Source organism: Caretta caretta, chromosome 6, assembly GCF_965140235.1.
Source record: "Caretta caretta isolate rCarCar2 chromosome 6, rCarCar1.hap1, whole genome shotgun sequence".
Taxonomy (NCBI): Eukaryota; Metazoa; Chordata; order Testudines; family Cheloniidae; genus Caretta; species Caretta caretta.
In genome coordinates, this window is record NC_134211.1 from 13,264,352 (window position 1) to 13,283,969 (window position 19,618).

At 44.5% G+C, this 19,618-nt stretch overlaps 1 protein-coding gene across 1 annotated transcript in view; it reads right to left on the reverse strand.

The window, feature by feature from the left end:
• ACY3 (aminoacylase 3) overlaps nt 1-12,608 on the reverse strand; it is a 36,865-nt gene extending 24,257 nt beyond the window's left edge. The window contains exon 1 of the mRNA XM_048855786.2: nt 12,274-12,608. Within this exon, the coding sequence (XP_048711743.2) occupies nt 12,274-12,299 (26 nt within the window). The 5' untranslated portion in view covers nt 12,300-12,608. The remainder of the gene's footprint in view (nt 1-12,273) is intronic.
• Between the last annotated feature and the right edge of the window lie 7,010 nt (nt 12,609-19,618).

Sequence of the window (19,618 nt, forward strand, 5' to 3'; positions counted from 1 at the left end):
ATCACCTACTTGAAACTACCTGTGTGCTGGGTCTCCAGAGAAGAATAAGTGGCATAAAGAACTCATAACAGATTTATTTTTTTCTCACAAACACATTCTGGCAACAGATTAAAAAACCTGTCTCATTTCAAAGCCATCTCCAGGCTCGACTGTTCCAGAACTTTTTGCAGTCATGGTGACCCCACTCAGCTGTTCCAGAACTTATTTCAGTCATGGTGACCCCTCACCCCAGCACATTTATTGCAGTTTTCTTGTCCTTTCATTGCCCAACAGGGTCAGTGTCATTTTATTGCCCCCAAACTCAAAACTTAACTATATTTTAACCAAATGCTCCAAACAGTCACAGAACTGAAATGCAAATGAGACATGGAACACCCAGTCATTTCCCCATGCTCAACAGATGGCAGCAGAGAATTCGGTCCCTCATGGAGCCCCTGCCCATCTGGAATTCCTATGCAGATCTGGGCTGTTCTTCTCCTTGTTCACCAACAGGAGTCAGTAGTGAGTGTCCCATTCTGTAGAGCTTCAGGTCATGGGGCTTACAAGAGAACACTGAACTCTTGGGGTTGGCAGTAGTGAGTGCTCAGCAATAGAAGACTGTACACACGTGTATCTATGGGTGCAGAGAAACTGCATGAGATTCTGCTGTATTGCCTGGAGAATAGTGGGCACTTTGCAATTATAGACAGTATCTTTTTAAGCCACAGCAATATCCTGTTATGCATAGATCAATCTGAAAAAATGTTATTAGCAAAGAGAAATGTAATGTTTGGGTCACCAACAGAAACTTGTAAACTTGTGTTATTTTTCTATAAAATTAAAATGCTCCCCAGTGATATGCTAGGGCATGTTAATGCTTAATGTTTTTGTATGATCTCAATCCACTATAATTGCTTTAGTTTTTAGGATACCTAAGGCAATAGGAATATAAGTTTTCAGTTTACAATGATGAAAACCTAGCAGGTGGTTTAATACCATATGCAGTCAGACTCAGAAAAACTTCAGTAGAGAAATGCTCCACAGAAGAAGATCCCTGGGAATCTCCTTCTCTTCTTTGGTGTGTTGCTGTTTTCTAGGCTGAAGTGCATTGACCTACATTCCACAGTATGTACAATGCAATCCAATAAACTGCACTGTGGGTAGCTTATTGGGTAGAGTCTCAGGCATTTAATTTGAGGATGCAGAGTCCAAGGCCTGGGTTTGTTCTCAAAAAGCAAGCCCTGGACACTTTAGAAACACAGCTGTTTCCATCCCCATCCATCCTGAGCAATACCTGCAGCCCTCAAACTGCAAGGAAAAGAGGCTGCCAAGTTTCAAATGTTCACAGATGATTTAATACTCTCCAAGCTGGTTTCAATCAAGTGAAGTCCATAGATTTAGAGTTCAAGGCCAGAAGGTACCATTAGATCAGATTCTAGGCTGACCTCTTATATAATACAGGGCAGAGTATGTCACTCAGTTACCTCTGTGTTGAGCCCACTAACTTATGTTTGGCTAAAGCATCTTCCAGACAGACTCCAGACTGGATTTGAAGACATCAGGACATAAATGAAGTATTGACCTTTAGGTCTCCCAGCTCCCCTCCCTCTCACAAGTGTCATGGTGCTATCTTTCCCTCTTGTATCATGTTGCCCTCTGAAGTGGTCTGTTCAGAGAGACCATAAGCTTATAGAAACTTTTTAACGTTAAGAATAACTGAAATGTATCTAAGAATAACTGGAATATACTTCCTATACTGAGCTCCTGAAGGCTTCTTCGGGGGTCATCTTTTATTTTCTACTGGGGGAGAACAGATAGTATTAGGGAGAGCAAAAGTCTATGTTCCGCTAGGGTGACTAGATAGCAAGTGTGAAAAATCGGGACGGGGTGGGAGGTAATAAGTGCCTATATAAGAAAAAGCCCCAAATATCGGAACTGTCCCTATAAAATTGGGACATCTGGTCACCCTAATGTTCTGCAGTCTTAGAAAGTCATCAAACATTACATGTTAAACATGGCAAAAGAAATAACAGTATTTCTTTTATATTGTTGCACAGATAGGGGTTTCATAGATATCTTTGGCGTCTCAATAAATATATGCTTTGTTAGTTGCTACTTACACTCTTCAAGTCTTAAAACACAAGTACACTTCCATAAGTACACAATAAAACAAGGTTCACAATATAGCCACTGGGCTCTCACTTCACTTCGTTCTTATATCTCATTGATTGACTGGCGATACCCCATCCCTAAAATACCCGCAAGGGCATGGCTTACAACATTCTAAGAGGTTTGAGGAAAATGTAGTTCTCAGAAAGTCTGGAAGGTTCCATGATATTCTACAAAGGTTCAGAACGTTCTAGGAGGTTAGTGAAAAATGAATCCACAAATGAAATATCTGAAACATTTTACTTCATACATTCTATTTTCTCTTTTGTTGCTAACTTGTTAACACCAAAAACAGCACTCCGAATGCAGGTGGTCACTTGGGTTGTCTGCCCCTAAATCCAGTCCTGGAGGCAATGGTCACGCCCTGTGATTCAGCAAAACACGTAATGGCATGTGATATAGACATGCGACCTTGGACTGTATCTTTGTCAGTAACTTTCCATATAGAGGGGCTGCGGGCTTTGTTTGGGACACTAAATTTCCATGCAAATGGCAGAGGATATAAAAGACTCCTGAGACATCCCCATTTTGCCTCATTCCTGCTTCAATTTTCTGGACTGTGGATTTACAAATAAAAGGAGTATTTTGAAAAATGGACTAAGGACCTTCCAATCTTTTGGAAGTTGTGACACATTCCCCAGAGTGCAGTCTGGGACTGTGGGACCACTGATCCCCCTGAACTCTCTCCAGCCTGGGCTGTCTCTCACAATGCCTTTCTAGTGAGCAGCAGCAAACCCCTCCAGGTGCTGTTATCACTCAGCACAACCGCAAGCGGAGACTCCACACCCAGCTAATTGCATGAATGCTCACAGATCCACTCATGAATCACACAGGGAAAGGCACCAGCGAAATACCCCCAGCTCCCAGCACTGCACCTCAGGAATATACCGTCTTGCACTGCTCAAGGTGGGCAGTGCAAATTTATTAATTGGTTCACCACTTCATCAATGGAAAGTGGATATGCACCAGCCTTTGCAAAACCTGAGCAGATTTGCCACACACTTCATACAAACTCCCTGGCAAATATAACCAGTAAAGGAAGTTTATTGACTACAAAAGATAGATTTTAAGTGATTATAAGTGATAGGCAAAAAGTCAGAGTTAGTTACCAAAAGAAAAGAAAATACAACCACGCAGTCTAAACTCTTAACCCTATTAGACTGGGCAACATCTAGATTAAGCAATTTTTCTCACCCCACTTTATACTGCAGTCCATAGTATACAGATTTCACCCTTGAAATCTGGGCCAGTCCCCTTAGTTGGAGTCTTCAGAGTGTCCTATTGCTTGCAGCATAGTTGGGTGAAGGAGAAAGGCCAAGCATGGCCTCCTATGTTTGTTTTTATACCCTCAGTCCATGTGCTTGGAAAACACAAGTCCAGGCATGTCTGGTGGGTATTGCTGAGTCTCCAGGCAAGGTTGAGCAATCCCCCTAGTGTGGCCTCACGCAGGTGAGTCATTGAATTGTAGCTCCCTTGTTGGACAATTGCTGTTGATGGGTTTTTTCACACCCCACCTGGGCTTTGGTTACTTTCCTTGCTGTTGCCTCTGGGGAGCTAATATCTGGCTGATTCCTCAATTTACAGCATGTTGTAGTGACCACCATACAACACAATTCTCATAACTTCATATGCATTAATGATACACATATATGGATAGAGAAATGACTTTCAGCAGATCATAACCTTTCCCCTGATACCTTACAAGGCATGTTTTATATGTAAGATCACAATCATATATAAATGAGGAATATGCGGGTTACAGGGTGCTCCCCCAAGGTACAGAACGTCACAGAAGTTACCAGAGTAACTTTTGGAAACCAGCAGTCTACTCCATTAATGCTACAAACCTGATCTAAGGACTTTGCAATCATTTGTATGTATACGATCTTATAACAATTTATAACTCTATTCTTTTCTTCTATTAATAATTCTTTAGTTAGCTTACTTAGGATTGGCTGACAGCATGATATTTGGGTAAGATCTGAGATATATATTGATATGGGGGTAAGTGCTTGATCCCTTGGGACTGGTAGAACCTCACATATGGTGAATTGGGTTTTCAGTACCTCTCACTATATTACACCTATTTGTCTGGCTGGGAGTCAGGGACTGGAATGCGTAAAGGGGACTCTGTTTGGCTTCTTGTTAACCAGGGTGGTACTGCAGAAGTTCCTTTGTTACTGGTTTGGTGAACTAATTATAGAATAAATCACCATTTTGGGGGACTGTCTGCCCTGTTTCTTGCAGTCTGCCCTGTGTGTGGCATTCTCAGTGTAGCCCATCCCAGGCACCTGGTCACAATGGGGAGAGAGCGAAAGCAGCCCCGGGGGAAAGGGAATTTCTGTTCTGTAACAACATTCACAGACACCTTTCCTCAGAAGGAGGTGAAAGAACCAAATGGGACATAGGAACCACAGGAATTGTCATATTGGATCAGACCAGATGTACATGGAGGTGGAGGCTGCTTAGCTTGGACTAGAGCGGGCTGAAATCTGGGAAGTCTTCTGACCATAAATAAAACAAACACAAATCCTAATGACCAAAAAAAAAAAAAAAGAAAAGATTTTTTGTTTTCTTAGGAAAAATGTTTTCGCATTTTTAAACTCAAAATTTACTTTTGGAGAGTAACCCTACCACTTTCTCTTGTTCTTCTTCCCAAAAAGGAGGAGGGGAAGGTTAACCCTCCTACTCCCCTTTCTCTCACATGTCACCAGTGGTCTAGGTTTACTTGGGCCTGTCTCAGCACAGCACTGGAAGATGTTGGAGAGTCCTACATTTCTGGGCTTTCATAAGGAGCTGGTGGTTCTAGTGAGGTGCAAACTACAGCCCAGCTGTCTGTAAAGCAGGCACAATAGCCATCAGGCTACAGAACCAGCTGCCATTAGGTGCTTCTGTGGAACCTCATGAAAAGAAACCTGACTGGCTGGGTCTAGAGGAGAGAGGTGAGTCCCTCACAAAAAGGGGATTCACAAACAGGAATATTTCAGAGAGAAATACCCAAATTAACATCCACTTCCAACATTCCCTGTGGGTCAGCCTCTCCCACCATTCCCTAGCTGGGAGCCTCCTCTCCATGGCAGAGCCGTGTAGTCAGTGACTGGGTATAACCCACTGTTAGCGTGCATCATATAGCCCCCTCTGTGCCTGATAAACAGGATGGGGTCCTGTTACAGCCCCACCTATAAAACCTGGCTCTCTAGCTCAAGCTGTAGCTGTGAAAAGCCCAGTGTGGGGTTGCCAAGTGTTTGAAATCAATGAGCATTTTTAAAATGGTGTTATTTTTTATTTTTTCGCCTTCTGTTTTCTGAGCCTTTTGGGCTCACTTCGGTCACATTTCCAAGCTTTTCTCTGCACCCGGGGGGCTGGCGACTTTCTGCTTCCGTATTTTTTTTAAAGTGATTCTCCCATAATCACAGGGCTTCAGGAGCTTGGGCTTTAAGGAAACCCCTAAGATCATAAGGCTTGAGAGAACACAGCAAGAGTTGTCAGCAATGACAATGTTTGGTGCCACTGACTATTTTCTCTTTATTTTTAAAAAGGAAATCAGCCCCAGACAGCTACCAAGAGCAGAACTTGAACAAGGGGCCCCTTAAGATCTTTATTCTAACACTTTTCTAACTCACCTGTTTCAATCAACTGAAAAATGCCTCAGAGGTACACCTGACTTCTACCTTTATATTTCTCCTTGATTACGGTCACACCATACTCATCAGCTGCAGATGCTGCCTCCGCAACCCAGCAAGACCAAGACCATGTCTACACTATGGGCATTATATCGGTAGCTCTGCAAATGTAGTATAGACTCTTCCTACATCAACAGAAGGGGCTTTTCCATTGATGTAGGTAACCCACCTCCCTGAGCAGTGGTAGCTAGGTTGCTGGAAGAATTCCTCCACTGACGTGGCTGCATCTACACTGGGGTTAGTTTGGCTTACCTGCGGTACACAGGAGTATGAATTTTTCACACCTCTGAACAACGTAGATAGATCGATCTAAATTTTAAATCTAGACCAGGGCAAAGAAGAAAATAAACAGCACAAAATAATCAGAGTGAGATCCATGATTTTTTTCATTTATGTCTCTTTGGAATTAAGAGAATTTCAGTCACTGATGTTCCAACAACAGCTTAACGAGAAATGCCCCTTTGCAAAATCCCCCATGAATCGGAGATGAGCTTTGAATTCCAGCTCGCATTACAATCTCTCACCCCTAAAGTCACATTCCAGAGCTAAACTGATGCTCCTTAAGGGCTTGTCTGGAAAAAAAGGATAGTATCCCAGGATAGCTATAGAGGTAGGGATGCAATTATATCAGTATAAAGGTGCCTTTTATCCAGTGCTTAATTTGTAATGAATGGGGTGCTGGGGCTCAAGCAGGTTTTTTTACATTCTTAACTGATACAGGAAGCCCAGAGGTGCCCGGGCTATGAACTGCCAAGACTAGAGGTGCCAGGCTCAACCCTGGCACAGATTAAGTGCTGCTTGTACCAGCATAGTTTACTCCCAGAGATTGTATTGGTGTAATTATTTCAGGCAAGAAATCACACACACAGAATGAAATACCCAGAATGAAGTACCCAGACCTCAGCCTGGAAGCACCATTGGCTAGTCTGAACTGTCAGACTGAAATGACTGCTAGATCCATGGAGCAGACTGTACAGCATGTTAGCTCCACCCCTAAAAAGATCTGGTCAATCAGCCACCTTCACCTGCCTTACTATGGAGTTTTAACATAACATTAATTGCTTAGCCATTACCTTAAGAACTGGGGAATAGGAAAATGGTTCTAATCAATCATTCCAAAGATCTGCCCAGGTGATTAGTAGGCAGAGAAAGACCTGAGAAGTGACCTGCCCTCCCTGAAACTTGCATCCTTGTTGTTAAATAGAGGAGACCCTGCTCTTGAGAGGGATAAAAGAACAGCTGTACTAAAAGTGGGACTCAAACCCACATGGGGCACACATCCACAGGAGTTTAAGTCCCACACCTTAATGACTCAGCCATTCTAGGTGGTGCAGAAGTGCTCCCTGCTAGTACTGTACACAGACACCTACCAGAGGCTGACTCCACACCACATCTGGGGCACTGCCATTATCCAGCATAATTTGCGTAATTACTGGGCTTTTGAAGTTTGAGGGACTCAAGCCCCAGCTTGTCTATCAGCACAAACAAGGCATGGAAGGAGTGATGGGTTACACATCTATGATTCTATGATCACAGAGCGTGGAGGCAAAAAGAACATAAGAATGGCCATCCTGGGTCAGACCAATGGTTCATCCAGCCCAGTATCCTGTCTGCTGACAGTGGTCAAGGCCAGGTGCTTCAGAGGGAACGAAGAGAACAGGTAATCATCAAGTGATCCACCCCTGTTGCCCATTCCCAGCTTCTGGCCAACAGAGGATTAAATTACATAGAACAAAGGCTACTTTGCTCCAGAACACACTATAATCCAGTGGTTCTCAACCTTTTGTACTAGTGACCCCTTTCATATAGCAAGCCTCTGAGTGTGACCCCCCCCTTATAAATTAAAAACACTTTTTTATATTTAACACCATTATAAATGCTGGAGGTGAAGCAGGGCTTGGGGTGGAGGCTGACAGCTCGCAACCCCCCATGTAATAACCTCTTGACCCCCTGAGGGGTCCTGACCCTCAGTTTGAGAACCCCTGCTATAACCTATGTGCACTATCATACCTTTAGTTAGCTCTCCTTAACTTCCCTACTTGTTCCTGGGTAGACATAGCATCAGACAGAAGATTTGAAGGTCCCTGAGTCATCATGACAAAATGGGGGGGGCGCGGAAGGGGAGAGAAGCAGGGGAAATAATCAGAGAACGATCCAGAATTTTGCAATTAAGACTAGAGCTGGGTGTTTTTAAAAAAATTTTGGTGAATAGTAAATTCACCAAAAATATATTGTATAGGCCACTGAAACTACTTGCAAATTTGGGTTGAATTCAATGAATAGTTTTGGCCAAAAAACAAAAGGGGGCAGGGAAGAGCAATTTTTTAAAGTCAAACGGTTTATTTTGATCATCTCATTTCGGAAGGGTAGTTTGTTTAGAAATTTAGCTAATTAAAAAATACCTCAAAAAGGCATGGAAAAACACCCCAAACCATCTGAAACAAGATGAAAAAAATCAATTTAGCTTCAAATCAAACCACATTTTTGTTCTTGATTTTTTGGTTTGGACCCTGAACCGAAACATCAATCATTTGCTTGGCTCTAATTAAGACCATTGATGAAATGAGAGATTATTGAGTGCCTCTAGCTTTAGTTACCTAGTTACCTCCCTGGGCTGCTGTGAAATGGTGGTATTCCTAGAGGAAGGTTGGAGTCTGTAGATGTAGCTCTGTTGATTTTAATGTGGAGGTTTTTTGCTAGATTTTGTGGGAGGCCATTTCTCATGTGTCACTTCTCCTGGTCGGGGAGAGGAACTCCTCTCTTCTTTACCATAGAACCAGATGCTCGGGGTCTTCTTGTGAGATGCCACAATGTAATGTTTGGTTTCAGAGTAGCAGCCGTGTTAGTCTGTAGCCACAAAAAGAAAAGGAGTACTTGTGGAACCTTAGAGACTAACAAATTTATTTGAGCATAAGCTTTCCTGAGCTACAGCTCACTTCATCGGATGCATGCAGTGGAAAATACAGTGGGGAGATTTTATATACACAGAGAACATGAAACAATGGGTGTTACCATACACACTGTAATGAGAGTGATCAGGTAAGGTGAGCTATTACCAGCAGGAGAGAAAAAAAACCTTTTGTAGTGATAATCAAGGTGGGCCATTTCCAACAGTTGACAAGAATGTGTGAGGAACAGTGGGGGGGAAAAGGGGGAGGAAATAAATATGGGGAAATGTGATATATGCCATCATGTGCCAGCAATGCCCCTCTGCCATGTACATTGACCAAACTGGACAGTCTCTACGTAAAAGAATAAATGGACACAAATCAGATGTCAAGAATTATAACATTCAAAAACCAGTTGGAGAACACTTCAATCTCTCTGGTCACTCGATTACAGACCTAAAAGTTGCAATTCTTCAACAAAAAAACTTCAGAAACAGACTCCAATGAGAGACTGCTGAATTGGAATTAATTTGCAAATTGGACACCATTAACTTAGGCTTGAATAGAGACTGGGAATGGATGTGTCATTGCACAAAGTAAAACTATTTCCCCATGTTTATTGCCCCCCCTCCCCCCCATTCCTCAGACGTTCTTGTCAACTGCTGGAAATGGCCCACCTTGATTATCACTATAAAAGGTTTTTTTCTCTCCTGCTGGTAATAGCTCACCTTACCTGATCACTCTCATTACAGTGTGTATGGTAACACCCACTGTTTCATGTTCTCTGTGTATATAAAATCTCCCCACTGTATTTTCCACTGCATGCATCCGATGAAGTGAGCTGTAGCTCACGAAAGCTTATGCTCAAATAAATGTGTTAGTCTCTAAGGTGCCACAAGTCCTCCTCTTCTTTTTAATGTAATGTTTGTCACAGCTGCTTTACCTGCAGAAGGTCCTGGGTTTGTGCTCCAGTGGAACGACCAGAACTTTCTGGCTACATCAACCCTTAAAACGCTGCTGTGCTCTAATGTAGATGCTCACTATGGCCACAGGAGGGGTTCTTCTATCGCTGTAGTAATCCACCTCTCTGAGAGGCAGTAGCTAGATTAGGACCAGCCTTATGGCAAATGGTGCCCTGGGTGAACTTGTATTTTGGCATCCCTGGCCTCGCTGCCTTCCCTGGTCCCCACTCATCCCCCTATTGCCCAGACCCCCTCTGCCTCCCCTGTCCCCCCGACCCCTGCTGGTTCCCCATCCCCCTTGTCCCCCCCACCTCCCCCAGCTCCCCCACCCAGCCCCCCTGACCGCCACTGCTTCTCCAACCAGTCTCCCATCTCCCTTGACCCCCACTGCTTCTCCAGGCTCCCCCCCACCTCTGTATCACCTCTGGACCCCTCTGCCTCCCAGGACCCCCCACCCATTTCTCATTACCCCTTGTCCCGTCTGCCTCCAGAAGCCACAGGCATTTGCAGATTAGATGATGGTGATGGAATTGCAAAGACTTTAAACAAGAACAATGGACATTGGCTCCAGCCCTGCTACATCAAGTTTAACAGGACTACACATAAACAAACAAACTAACAAAAAAGAACCGAGAAAGCTGTGGGTCACCCTGAAGAACTGCAGAGAAAATACACTCTCTGTGGATCAGCCCCTTTTCACCATAACCGAACAGATACAGCGGACCTGGCCCCTTGGGGATGGAGAGGACAAATTTGTCATTAAGCTAGAACTGAATATGACAAGTCTAAAGCTCATTGGAGACTGGTGATTGGCTAGAAGATAGTGGAGAGATGGCAGCCAAAGTGGACTCCCCAGGAACAGCTGACTTCTTGAAAGTGTCTCATGTCACACATACTAGGCGCACCCATGAAGTAACCGCCAGCGGTCTGTACATCTTGCTGCAGAATGCACACACGTAGTCTACCCAACATCTCAGGGAAGATGAGGCCCCCATGGGGTAGGGTAAATGGTGTGACAAGCAAAAACTAGAAAATCCAGTATTCCACTTCTGGCATGCCACACTTAATCAGGAGCTTCTTGTATTGACCTATGTGCTGTCAATCCACCAGGCAAACTTTGCTCCATACATTGAACACCTTGGAAAGCTGCCACCTTGGTTCTTTGCATTAGATCACAGTAATTATACTTGTTGGGTGCCTGTTCACCTCCAAGATATGGTTACCCTTCATACAGACACAGCTAGAGCCTTCCTAAAGGCGACCTTCACAGTTCACAAGCCACATGTTTGCTCTACAATAGCACTCGGCCAAGCTCATGAGCAAAATAATGCCATAATCAAAGGGGATGGTGGAGCTCTTGGTCGACACAAAGTCCAGAGGCCCCTTGGCCTCGATGACAGTGGGCCAAGAGGTGGCCAGGCTGAGAGGAGGATTTGAAGCCTCACTAGAGAGATGAGCCAACTGAAAAGCGTCTAACACAAAGCACTGTGAACAGGCGAAACATATTAAGTCTTCTTTGTCGCCACATGCCAAGGCACTTGTTGACATCATAGAAGACACGGGCAACCCCTTCTCAGGAGAGAGTGCAGACTTAGCTAAACTGGACACCAAAACCCGTTCCCAATCCTTCTGCGACTGTCTCTGTTAGGGAGGCTGAGAAGATTGGGCAGCAGCAGCACACCACATTTGTAACAGACAAACCAAGTCAGAACCAAGCCATTAACGGAGCCCACCAACCAAAACAAACTCCTTGTTCCACAGACCTCCGGCAAGGGAGGTCTCCAAGGCCCAAGTACAGCTCTCCTCCTTGAAAAATGGCAGGGAATGCGATGTTTCAATACACTGAGGCCTGTGAATAACTTCCTTGTTTTTTAATTCAATCTTTTTGTGACTCAGCAACATCTTTTATGTCTAGATCAATCTGAAATATCATTCTTAGCAAATAGAAATGTAACTTTCTGGTCATGGACAGAACCTTTTTAACGGATTGAGTTAGTTACTTTTCTATAGCATTCACTTTTTAATGAATACTCCCTAGTGGCATGCTACTAAGCATGTACATTCTTAATATATTTGTATGATCTCAAGTCAGGGGTAGTCAATTCCTTTTTGTCAAGGTCCAAATTTCTTGTTCAATGTATAGTCAAGGTCTGGACTCCAGACAAAATAATAACAATAATGATAATAATAATAAATAAAAATATTTGGGATCCATTTAAAAGAGTCTGGAGGTCTAGATTTGGCCTGTGGTCCACCTATCGACTACCCCTGTCTCAAGCCATAATAATTCATTGCTTTAGTTTTTAGGACACCTAAGACAATAGGAATCTAAATGTACAAAAATGAAAACCCACTGGGTGGTTTAATACCATAAACAATCAGTATCAGAAAAAACATCAGTAGAAAAAATGCATCTTAGAATTGCATATGACTGCCAGAGCCAATGTGGCATGAGCTGGTGATGCCCCCAGATCTGAGAATCTTGATTAGGTCATGCCCTAAGACTCTGGCAAGTTTCATGCTTTTATCATAAAACCCACAATTATTTCACAAATCTCATCAGCTCCCAGTAGCACCACGGGAAACACTGACCTGACGGAATTGTTGGATTCCTCCATTTCTGGACAACAAACTGCAACACAGAGAGCTGGGGAGGGAAGCCACTCACATCTGCCAGAGGAGGACTGAGATGTGGACGAGTAAGACACCAAAGGGGTGGGGTGGAAATCTTATCTAATAGGAACTGGTAATTAATCACTTGCTTTCCCAAGTTTATTCTAGTTTTCCTGCTTCTCCCCCCGCAACTCCCAATAAAGTTCTCTTTTAATCCCCTGGACTGAGTGCTTGTGAGCTGGGATCTGGGAGGGCTCCCCCTCTGTGGGTGTCTCTGCCTTCTCTTCTGCCATGCCCCCCATGTGGAGCCAAGATCTTGGGGGCCCTATTACTCTGAAAGGGTCTGAGCCCCTGCTCCCTAGCCCCCCCATGCAAGCCAGCAGCTGAGGAAGCCCTGCCCTCTTGGGGGAGAGCTGAGTACAGGCATGCTAGGAGCATGCACCGAGTACACAGTGCTGAGATTGGGGGTGAGGAATTGAGAATGGGCAGGCTTGGTGCCTAGCACAGGCTCCCAAGCACTAACTGGGGGGAGCACGGGGGGGGGGGGGGCTGAGAACACCCACTGAGATGAATGGAGCTATTGTCTCAGGCTGTATCATCTCCCCCTTGGCGCTGTCCTTCTGCGTAAACCATCACACTGAGATCAATGGGCCCCCTCACATCTTTTGGAGCTGCCTATACTGCAGATGGATGTGCAGAGCCCCTTTCCTCTCTCCTTCCTAAAACTCCTCCTTTCAGCATTCCCCTGTGCTGCGGATTTGGGGACAGCAAAGCAACTGATGATGATTTATTTCATGCAATATTACAGTGGAGCACCAGCTCTGCTATGATTAAGATTGGAAAGCTTTTCCTGTTTAACGGATGATTCTCCTAAGTGCTTGAAAATCCCCGTACTTACATGGGTTGTCTTGAAATTTGCTGTGCCTCATAGGGGTGTGGAGTAGGTTCAGCGATCCAAATTTGGGGTAATTTGACTAAGGGGTTCCTGAGATACAACTCCCTACCCACCCTGAAAAACATAAAAATAGCAATTCTGAAAGTTCACAGATTCTAGCAACTTTGGTGTTTGAAACCCACCCAGGGCAGAAACCTGACACTGGATTGTAAACATTTGGCTAAAATCTGTCTCTGTCAAGGTTTTTTTATGTGATTATTTTGGAGAAATGTAATCTGAGGAAAGGAAATGATTCAGAAGGCACTCAAGCTGTTTTTGAAAAGAAAATAAATTACACATGTGAATGCTTACTGGGAAGGGAGGGGTGATTAGGGGTGGCAGAGGAGGCAGGAATAGGAGTGAGGGGTTTGGGTCTGGAGTGAGGGATGGGGGATTATGGGGAGATAAATGTTAATGGGTGGTAGGGGAGGGAAGAGGAGTTGGGGGGCTGAGGTACAGGGGAGTAGTGGGGGCTGGGGGGAGCAGAAGACAGAAGTGGTTGGACAATATGAGGGGTGACATGAGGTGGGGGTAGAGGAAGTGGGGGAGTTAGGGGTGGGGAGGGGCTATCAGCCCTGTATTTCTCCCCTCTATGTATGTGCTAGGTTCTGGGCAGCAGATTAAACTTATTACTTCTTGTCCTACCTCCAGTGGACATGGAGAACAATTGATCCCCATCCTCTTTAGAACAGCCCTCAGTGTATTTGAAGATTTATCAGGATCCCCTTCAGTCTTCTTTTATTATAACTAAATATGCCCATTTTTTGTATCCTTTCCTCTAGGTCAGGTTTTCTAATCCTTTGATCATTTTTGTTGCTCTCCTCTGGGTTCTCTTCTATTTGTCCATATCCTTCCTAAGATGTGGCACCCAAAATTGGACACAATACTCCAGCTGAGATCTCAACCGTACCAAGTGGGACAATTACCTCCCATTTCTTATGTACAACACTTCTGTTAATACACCCCAGAATGATATTAGCCTTTTTCACAACTGCATCACATTGTTAGCTCACTTTCAATCCACTATAACTTCCAGGTCCTTTTCAGCAGCACTACACCTAGTCGGTTATTCCTCATTTTGTAGTGGTGCATTTGATATTTCCTTCTAAGTGCAGTACTTTACACCAGGGCCAGATTAAGGCAGGGGATTTAGGGGCTGCAGCCCAAAGCCCCAGCTCAAGGGGGGCCCCACAAAAATAAATCACAGACAGCGATCTCCAACTCTGGGCTGCTAAAAGTCCCACGGTGCAGAAGGGCACTCAGGTAGGCTGCCTGCATGCCTTGGCCCTATGCTGCTCCCGGAAGCAGCCGGCTGCTAGCACGTCTCTGCGGCCTCTGTCGGGGGTGGGGGAAGGCAGCCCCCAGCACTGTCCCTGCAGCTCCCATTGGCTGGGAACCAATGGGAGCCCCCTCCTGCACCAAACTCCCTCCCAGGAAAAAGACTTGTATACAGGGGCCCCACAAAATCTAATAGCCTCGGACCCACAGGAGAATTAATCCGGCCCTGCTTTACACTTGTCTTTATTGAATTTCATCTTGCTAATTTCAGACCAATTCTCCAATTTGTCAAGGTCATTTTGAATTCTAAACCTGTTCTCCAAAGTGCTTCTAACCCTTCCCACCTTGGTATCCTTTGCAAATTTTACTAGCATACCCATCACTCAATTACCCAAGTCATTAATGAAAATATTGAATATTATTGGTCTCAGGACACTAGACATGGGACCTCCACTATGTCTTCCTAATCTGACAGCAAACCATTGATAACTACTCTTTGAGTATAGTCTTTCAACCAGTTGTGCACCCGCTTTTCAGCAATTTGTCTAGACCACATTTCCCTAGTTTGCTTATGAGAATATCGTGCAGGACTGTGTTGAAACCTTACTAAAAACAAGATCTCTCACATCTATAGCTCACCCCTATCCACTAGGCCAGTAATCCCATCAAAGAAGGAAATTAGGTTAGTTTGGCATGATTTGTTCTTGACAAATCCATGTTGGCTATTCCTTATTACCCTACTATCCTCCAAGTGCTTAAAATTGATTGTTTAATAATTTGTTCCAGTATCTTTCCAGGCACTGAAGTTAGGCTGACTGGTCTATAATTCCCTAGGTCCTTTTTATTCCCTTCTCCAGTCCTCTTGGACCTCCCCCATGCTCCTTGAGTTCTTGAAGATAATTGCTAACAGTTGCTTCAGCTAGTTTCTTAAGTACCCTAGGATGAATTTAATTAGCTCCTTCTGTCTGAATGAATCTAAGTTATCTAAATATAAATAACCTGTTCTTTCCCTATTCTGGCTTGTGTTCCTTCCCCCTTGTAATTAATGTTAATTCTATTAAGTATCTGGTAACCATTAACCTTTTTAGTGAAGACCAAAGCAAAATATCTCAGCCTTCATCTGTTATTAGCTCTCCTCTCTCACTAAGTAGTGGACTTACACTCTCCTTTATCTTTTTCTTGCTCCTAATATATTTATAAAAACTCTCCCTACTGTCTTTTATGTCCCTTGCCAGGGATAACTCATTTTGTGCCTTAACCTTTCTGATTTTGTCCCTACGTGCTTGTACTATTCTTTTGTACTCTGACCCTCTTCTTCTCCTGCCCCCCCCCATGTGAGCCAGGATTGGAGGGGGCGGGATGAAGGTAACACATTTAAACACCTGAAAACCAGGAAATGATTAAAGTGCATCTCACTTCTCTCTGGGGTGGGTGGGCAGGCTGGTTTGGAGCTGGGCTCTTTGGGAGGGTCTGAGGCATGGCTGGGCAAGGCTGGCTGAAGCAGGGGTGGTAGTGCGGGTGAGGGGCCCAGCTCAGAGTGCAGCCCAGGCCCAAACTGCTGCCTGTGTATCCACCAACGCAGTGCAGCAAGAAGCAACTTCTCTCTAGTGGCTTCTATAGTGTCAGCTAATGGCTTAATGGGATGGAGCTGGAAATGTTGGGGTGTGTGTTGGGACATGTTGCGGGGAATGATGGGGGAGGAGTGTGGAGAAGGAATGAGACACCCCAGATTTCTCTTATGTGCTTCAAGTTACTGTCATGTGTAATAGAACTGTCAAGATTTTGGGACATAGACGATGCCTGAGACTGCTCTCACAGGCCCTCTCAGCAGCTACACTTTGCAAACATTTCAAAGCATGACCATTAGCCCCATTCTACTATAGCAAAATGTACAGGAGTGGGAAGGAGCACTGAGGCACCACATAGCAACTGTGGGGCCTAGGATAGACTGTTGGACTGGGAGTAATCCTGACTTTGCCACTGCCCTACTTAGTGCCCTTATGTAAGTCACTTCCCCTTTCTGGGCTTCAGTTTCCAATCTGTATAAAGGGGATGACATGAAGTTCTTTGACATCTATTAGTGAAAAGCACTTTACCAGAGTGAAGTCTTTTTGTTGTTATTACCTAGTCAAAGCAGAGTATCAACTGCAAACCCAGGTAAGAACCACAACCACCTAAATTACCATTAACTCCTACACCAAACATTTCTCTTCCTGTTAAAAGAACGAGGAAATTCACTGACAAAAAACTTTGTTAATGCAGAGTTAAGGTTGCCCAGAGGTATTTTGTGCCCTAGAAGAATATTGAGTTCCACAAAACTCAACTTCTGAAAACCAGGAAACACAGTGTTAAGGTATTTCAAACTCCAACTTTGACAACCCAGAAAATTCAGCGGTAAGGTACACATCAAAGCAACTTGAACTCTGCCCTCTGTAAGCGATGACCTAATATGCCTAGAACACCTGTTCTTGCACTCTGCCTTGCAGATAGTACACATCACTTAGGGAACGGGGCACATGACAATTGTAGCACAGAGTCTAAGGCCTTCTCTTTGCTAGGGAAGACTTTGTGTTTAGGGGAGCTGTACTGAACAGAAGCTACCCACACCTGTTCCATATACTCAAACCCTGAGCCTGCTCCTGAGGGACAACCCAATGTTTGCTACATTTTAAAACCCCTTCACATCCTTTTACAATCCCCCTCATCCCTACTCACAGGTTTCCATCTAACATTATACTCTCACTCACCCATCATTAAACACAAGATTGTTCTCACCTCTCACCTCATTGTTGACAACTCCATGGCAAGAAGACCCCTGTGTCCTACAACCTACACAACTCAGCACTAAAGTGACGCATGTTGGATCCCTCAAGGTGCCCACGCGTCTCTTAGTTTTGGTCTTTCTGACACATTCCTGGGCCCAGCCTGTCGGTCTGTTACCCCTTCATAGAAATGAGACCCCACAGGCCAGCTGCCCCAGGATCAGGCTGACCCCTAGCCTGCCTAGCAGATTGGAGAGTGTAATATATGGGTTTGGTTTGATTGATTGATCGATGAGACATCAAATAGGCAAGCTCAACTGGTTTAATCAAAGATTAGACGTCTAGAAATAATGGCCACAAACAAAAAGGCAATCGCTTACCAATCAGGCACCCACCAGCTCACCCTGGCCTGAGATGGTTTGCAATCTCTAGGTCTTTATAGACTCCTGGTTTATCTCATTCAACATTTTGTGCTTAGCTGCATACCATCCAATCATTATCAAATATTGCGTTCCATCATAATAACTTTAACTTACTTAACAATAAAGCTTTGCAAGACTTTAAACAAACCTGTAACCCATCATTTCATTTTGTCCTTTGCGGTTTGGAACATTTAATACATTGTCCAATCTTATGTTAACGTCATATTGCGGTTATGCACCTGCAAGGTGAATAGTGTTCCTCTTAACCGTTTCCATATATGCCCTGGCTTGCGGTTTTGATTATAACTTGTTATTCACATAGCCAATCATAAAGCACAGAAACAACCTTAAGCAGCTTAAGCTTGCTCTTCAGCCAGGCTCTCCCCTTTGATCAGTACTTCAGTCACTTGGTGGTGTCTGTAGATGTAGGTGGGAGAGAGAGCATGACAGATGTGTCTCCCTTTTATCATGTCCTTTCTTCCCTCTTGGTTTTGCCCCCTATCCTCCCTTCAAAGTCAGGTGAGCATTACCTCATTGCAGTTCCAAACTGACCAAAGGAAAGAGGTGACTCCCTCAAGGGTCTAACAGATCCTTTTGTTGTTGCCTAGACCAGCATCCTTTGTTCTTTTGAGGCTGGGCTGGGTTTGTCCGATACATGCTCTATAAGGTGTGAACTGCCTCTCTGTTCTTGGAGAGTTTTTCATAGAATCATAGAATATCAGGGTTGGAAGGGACCTCAGGAGGTCATCTAGTCCAACCCCCTGCTCAAAACAGGACCAATCCCTGACTAAATCATCCCAGCCAGGGCTTTGTCAAGCCTGACCTTAAAAACTTCTAGGGAAGGAGATGCCACCACCACCCTAGGTAACGCATTCCAGTGTTTCACCACCCTCCGAATGAAAAAGTTTTTCCTAATATCCAATCTAAATCTCCCCCTCTGCAACTTGAGACCATTACTCCTTGTTCTGTCATCTGCTACCACTGAGAAAAGTCTAGAGCCATCCTCTTTGGAACCCCCTTTCAGGTAGTTGAAAGCAGCTATCAAATCCCCCCTCATTCTGCTCTTCCGCAGACTAAACAATCCCAGTTCCCTCAGCCTCTCCTCATAACTCATGTGTTCCAGTCCCCTAATCATTTTTGTTGCCCTCCGCTGGACTTTTTCCAATTTTACCATATCCTTCTTGTAGTGTGGGGCCCAAAACTGGACACAGTACTCCAGATGAGGTCTCACCAATGTCGAACAGAGGGAAACGATTGCGTCCCTCGATCTGCTGGCAATGCCCCTACTTATACATCCCAAAATGCCATTGGCCTTCTTGGCAACAAGGGCACATTGTTGACTCATATCCAACTTCTTGTCCACTGTAACCCCCCTAGGTCCTTTTCTGCAGAACTGCTGCCGAACCATTCGGTCCCTAGTCTGTAGCGGTGCATGGGATTCTTCTGTCCTAAGTGCAGGACTCTGCACTTGTCCTTGTTGAACCTCATCAGATTTCTTTTGGTCCAATCCTCTAATTTGTCTAGGTCCCTCTGTATCCTATCCCTACCCTCCAGCGTATCTACCACTCCTCCCAGTTTAGTGTCATCTGCAAACTTGCTGAGGGTGCAATCCACACCATCCTCCAGATCATTTATGAAGATATTGAACAAAACCGGTCCCAGGACCGACCCTTGGGGCACTCCACTTGATACCGGCTGCCAACTAGACATGGAGCCATTGATCACTACCCGTTGACCCCGACAATCTAGCCAACTTTCTATCCATCTTGTAGTCCATTCATCCAATCCATACTTCTTTAACTTGCTGGCAAGAATACTGTGGGAGACCGTGTCAAAAGCTTTGCTAAAGTCAAGGAACAAGACGTCCACTGCTTTCCCCTCATCCACAGAGCCAGTTATCTTGTCATAGAAGGCAATTAGATTAGTCA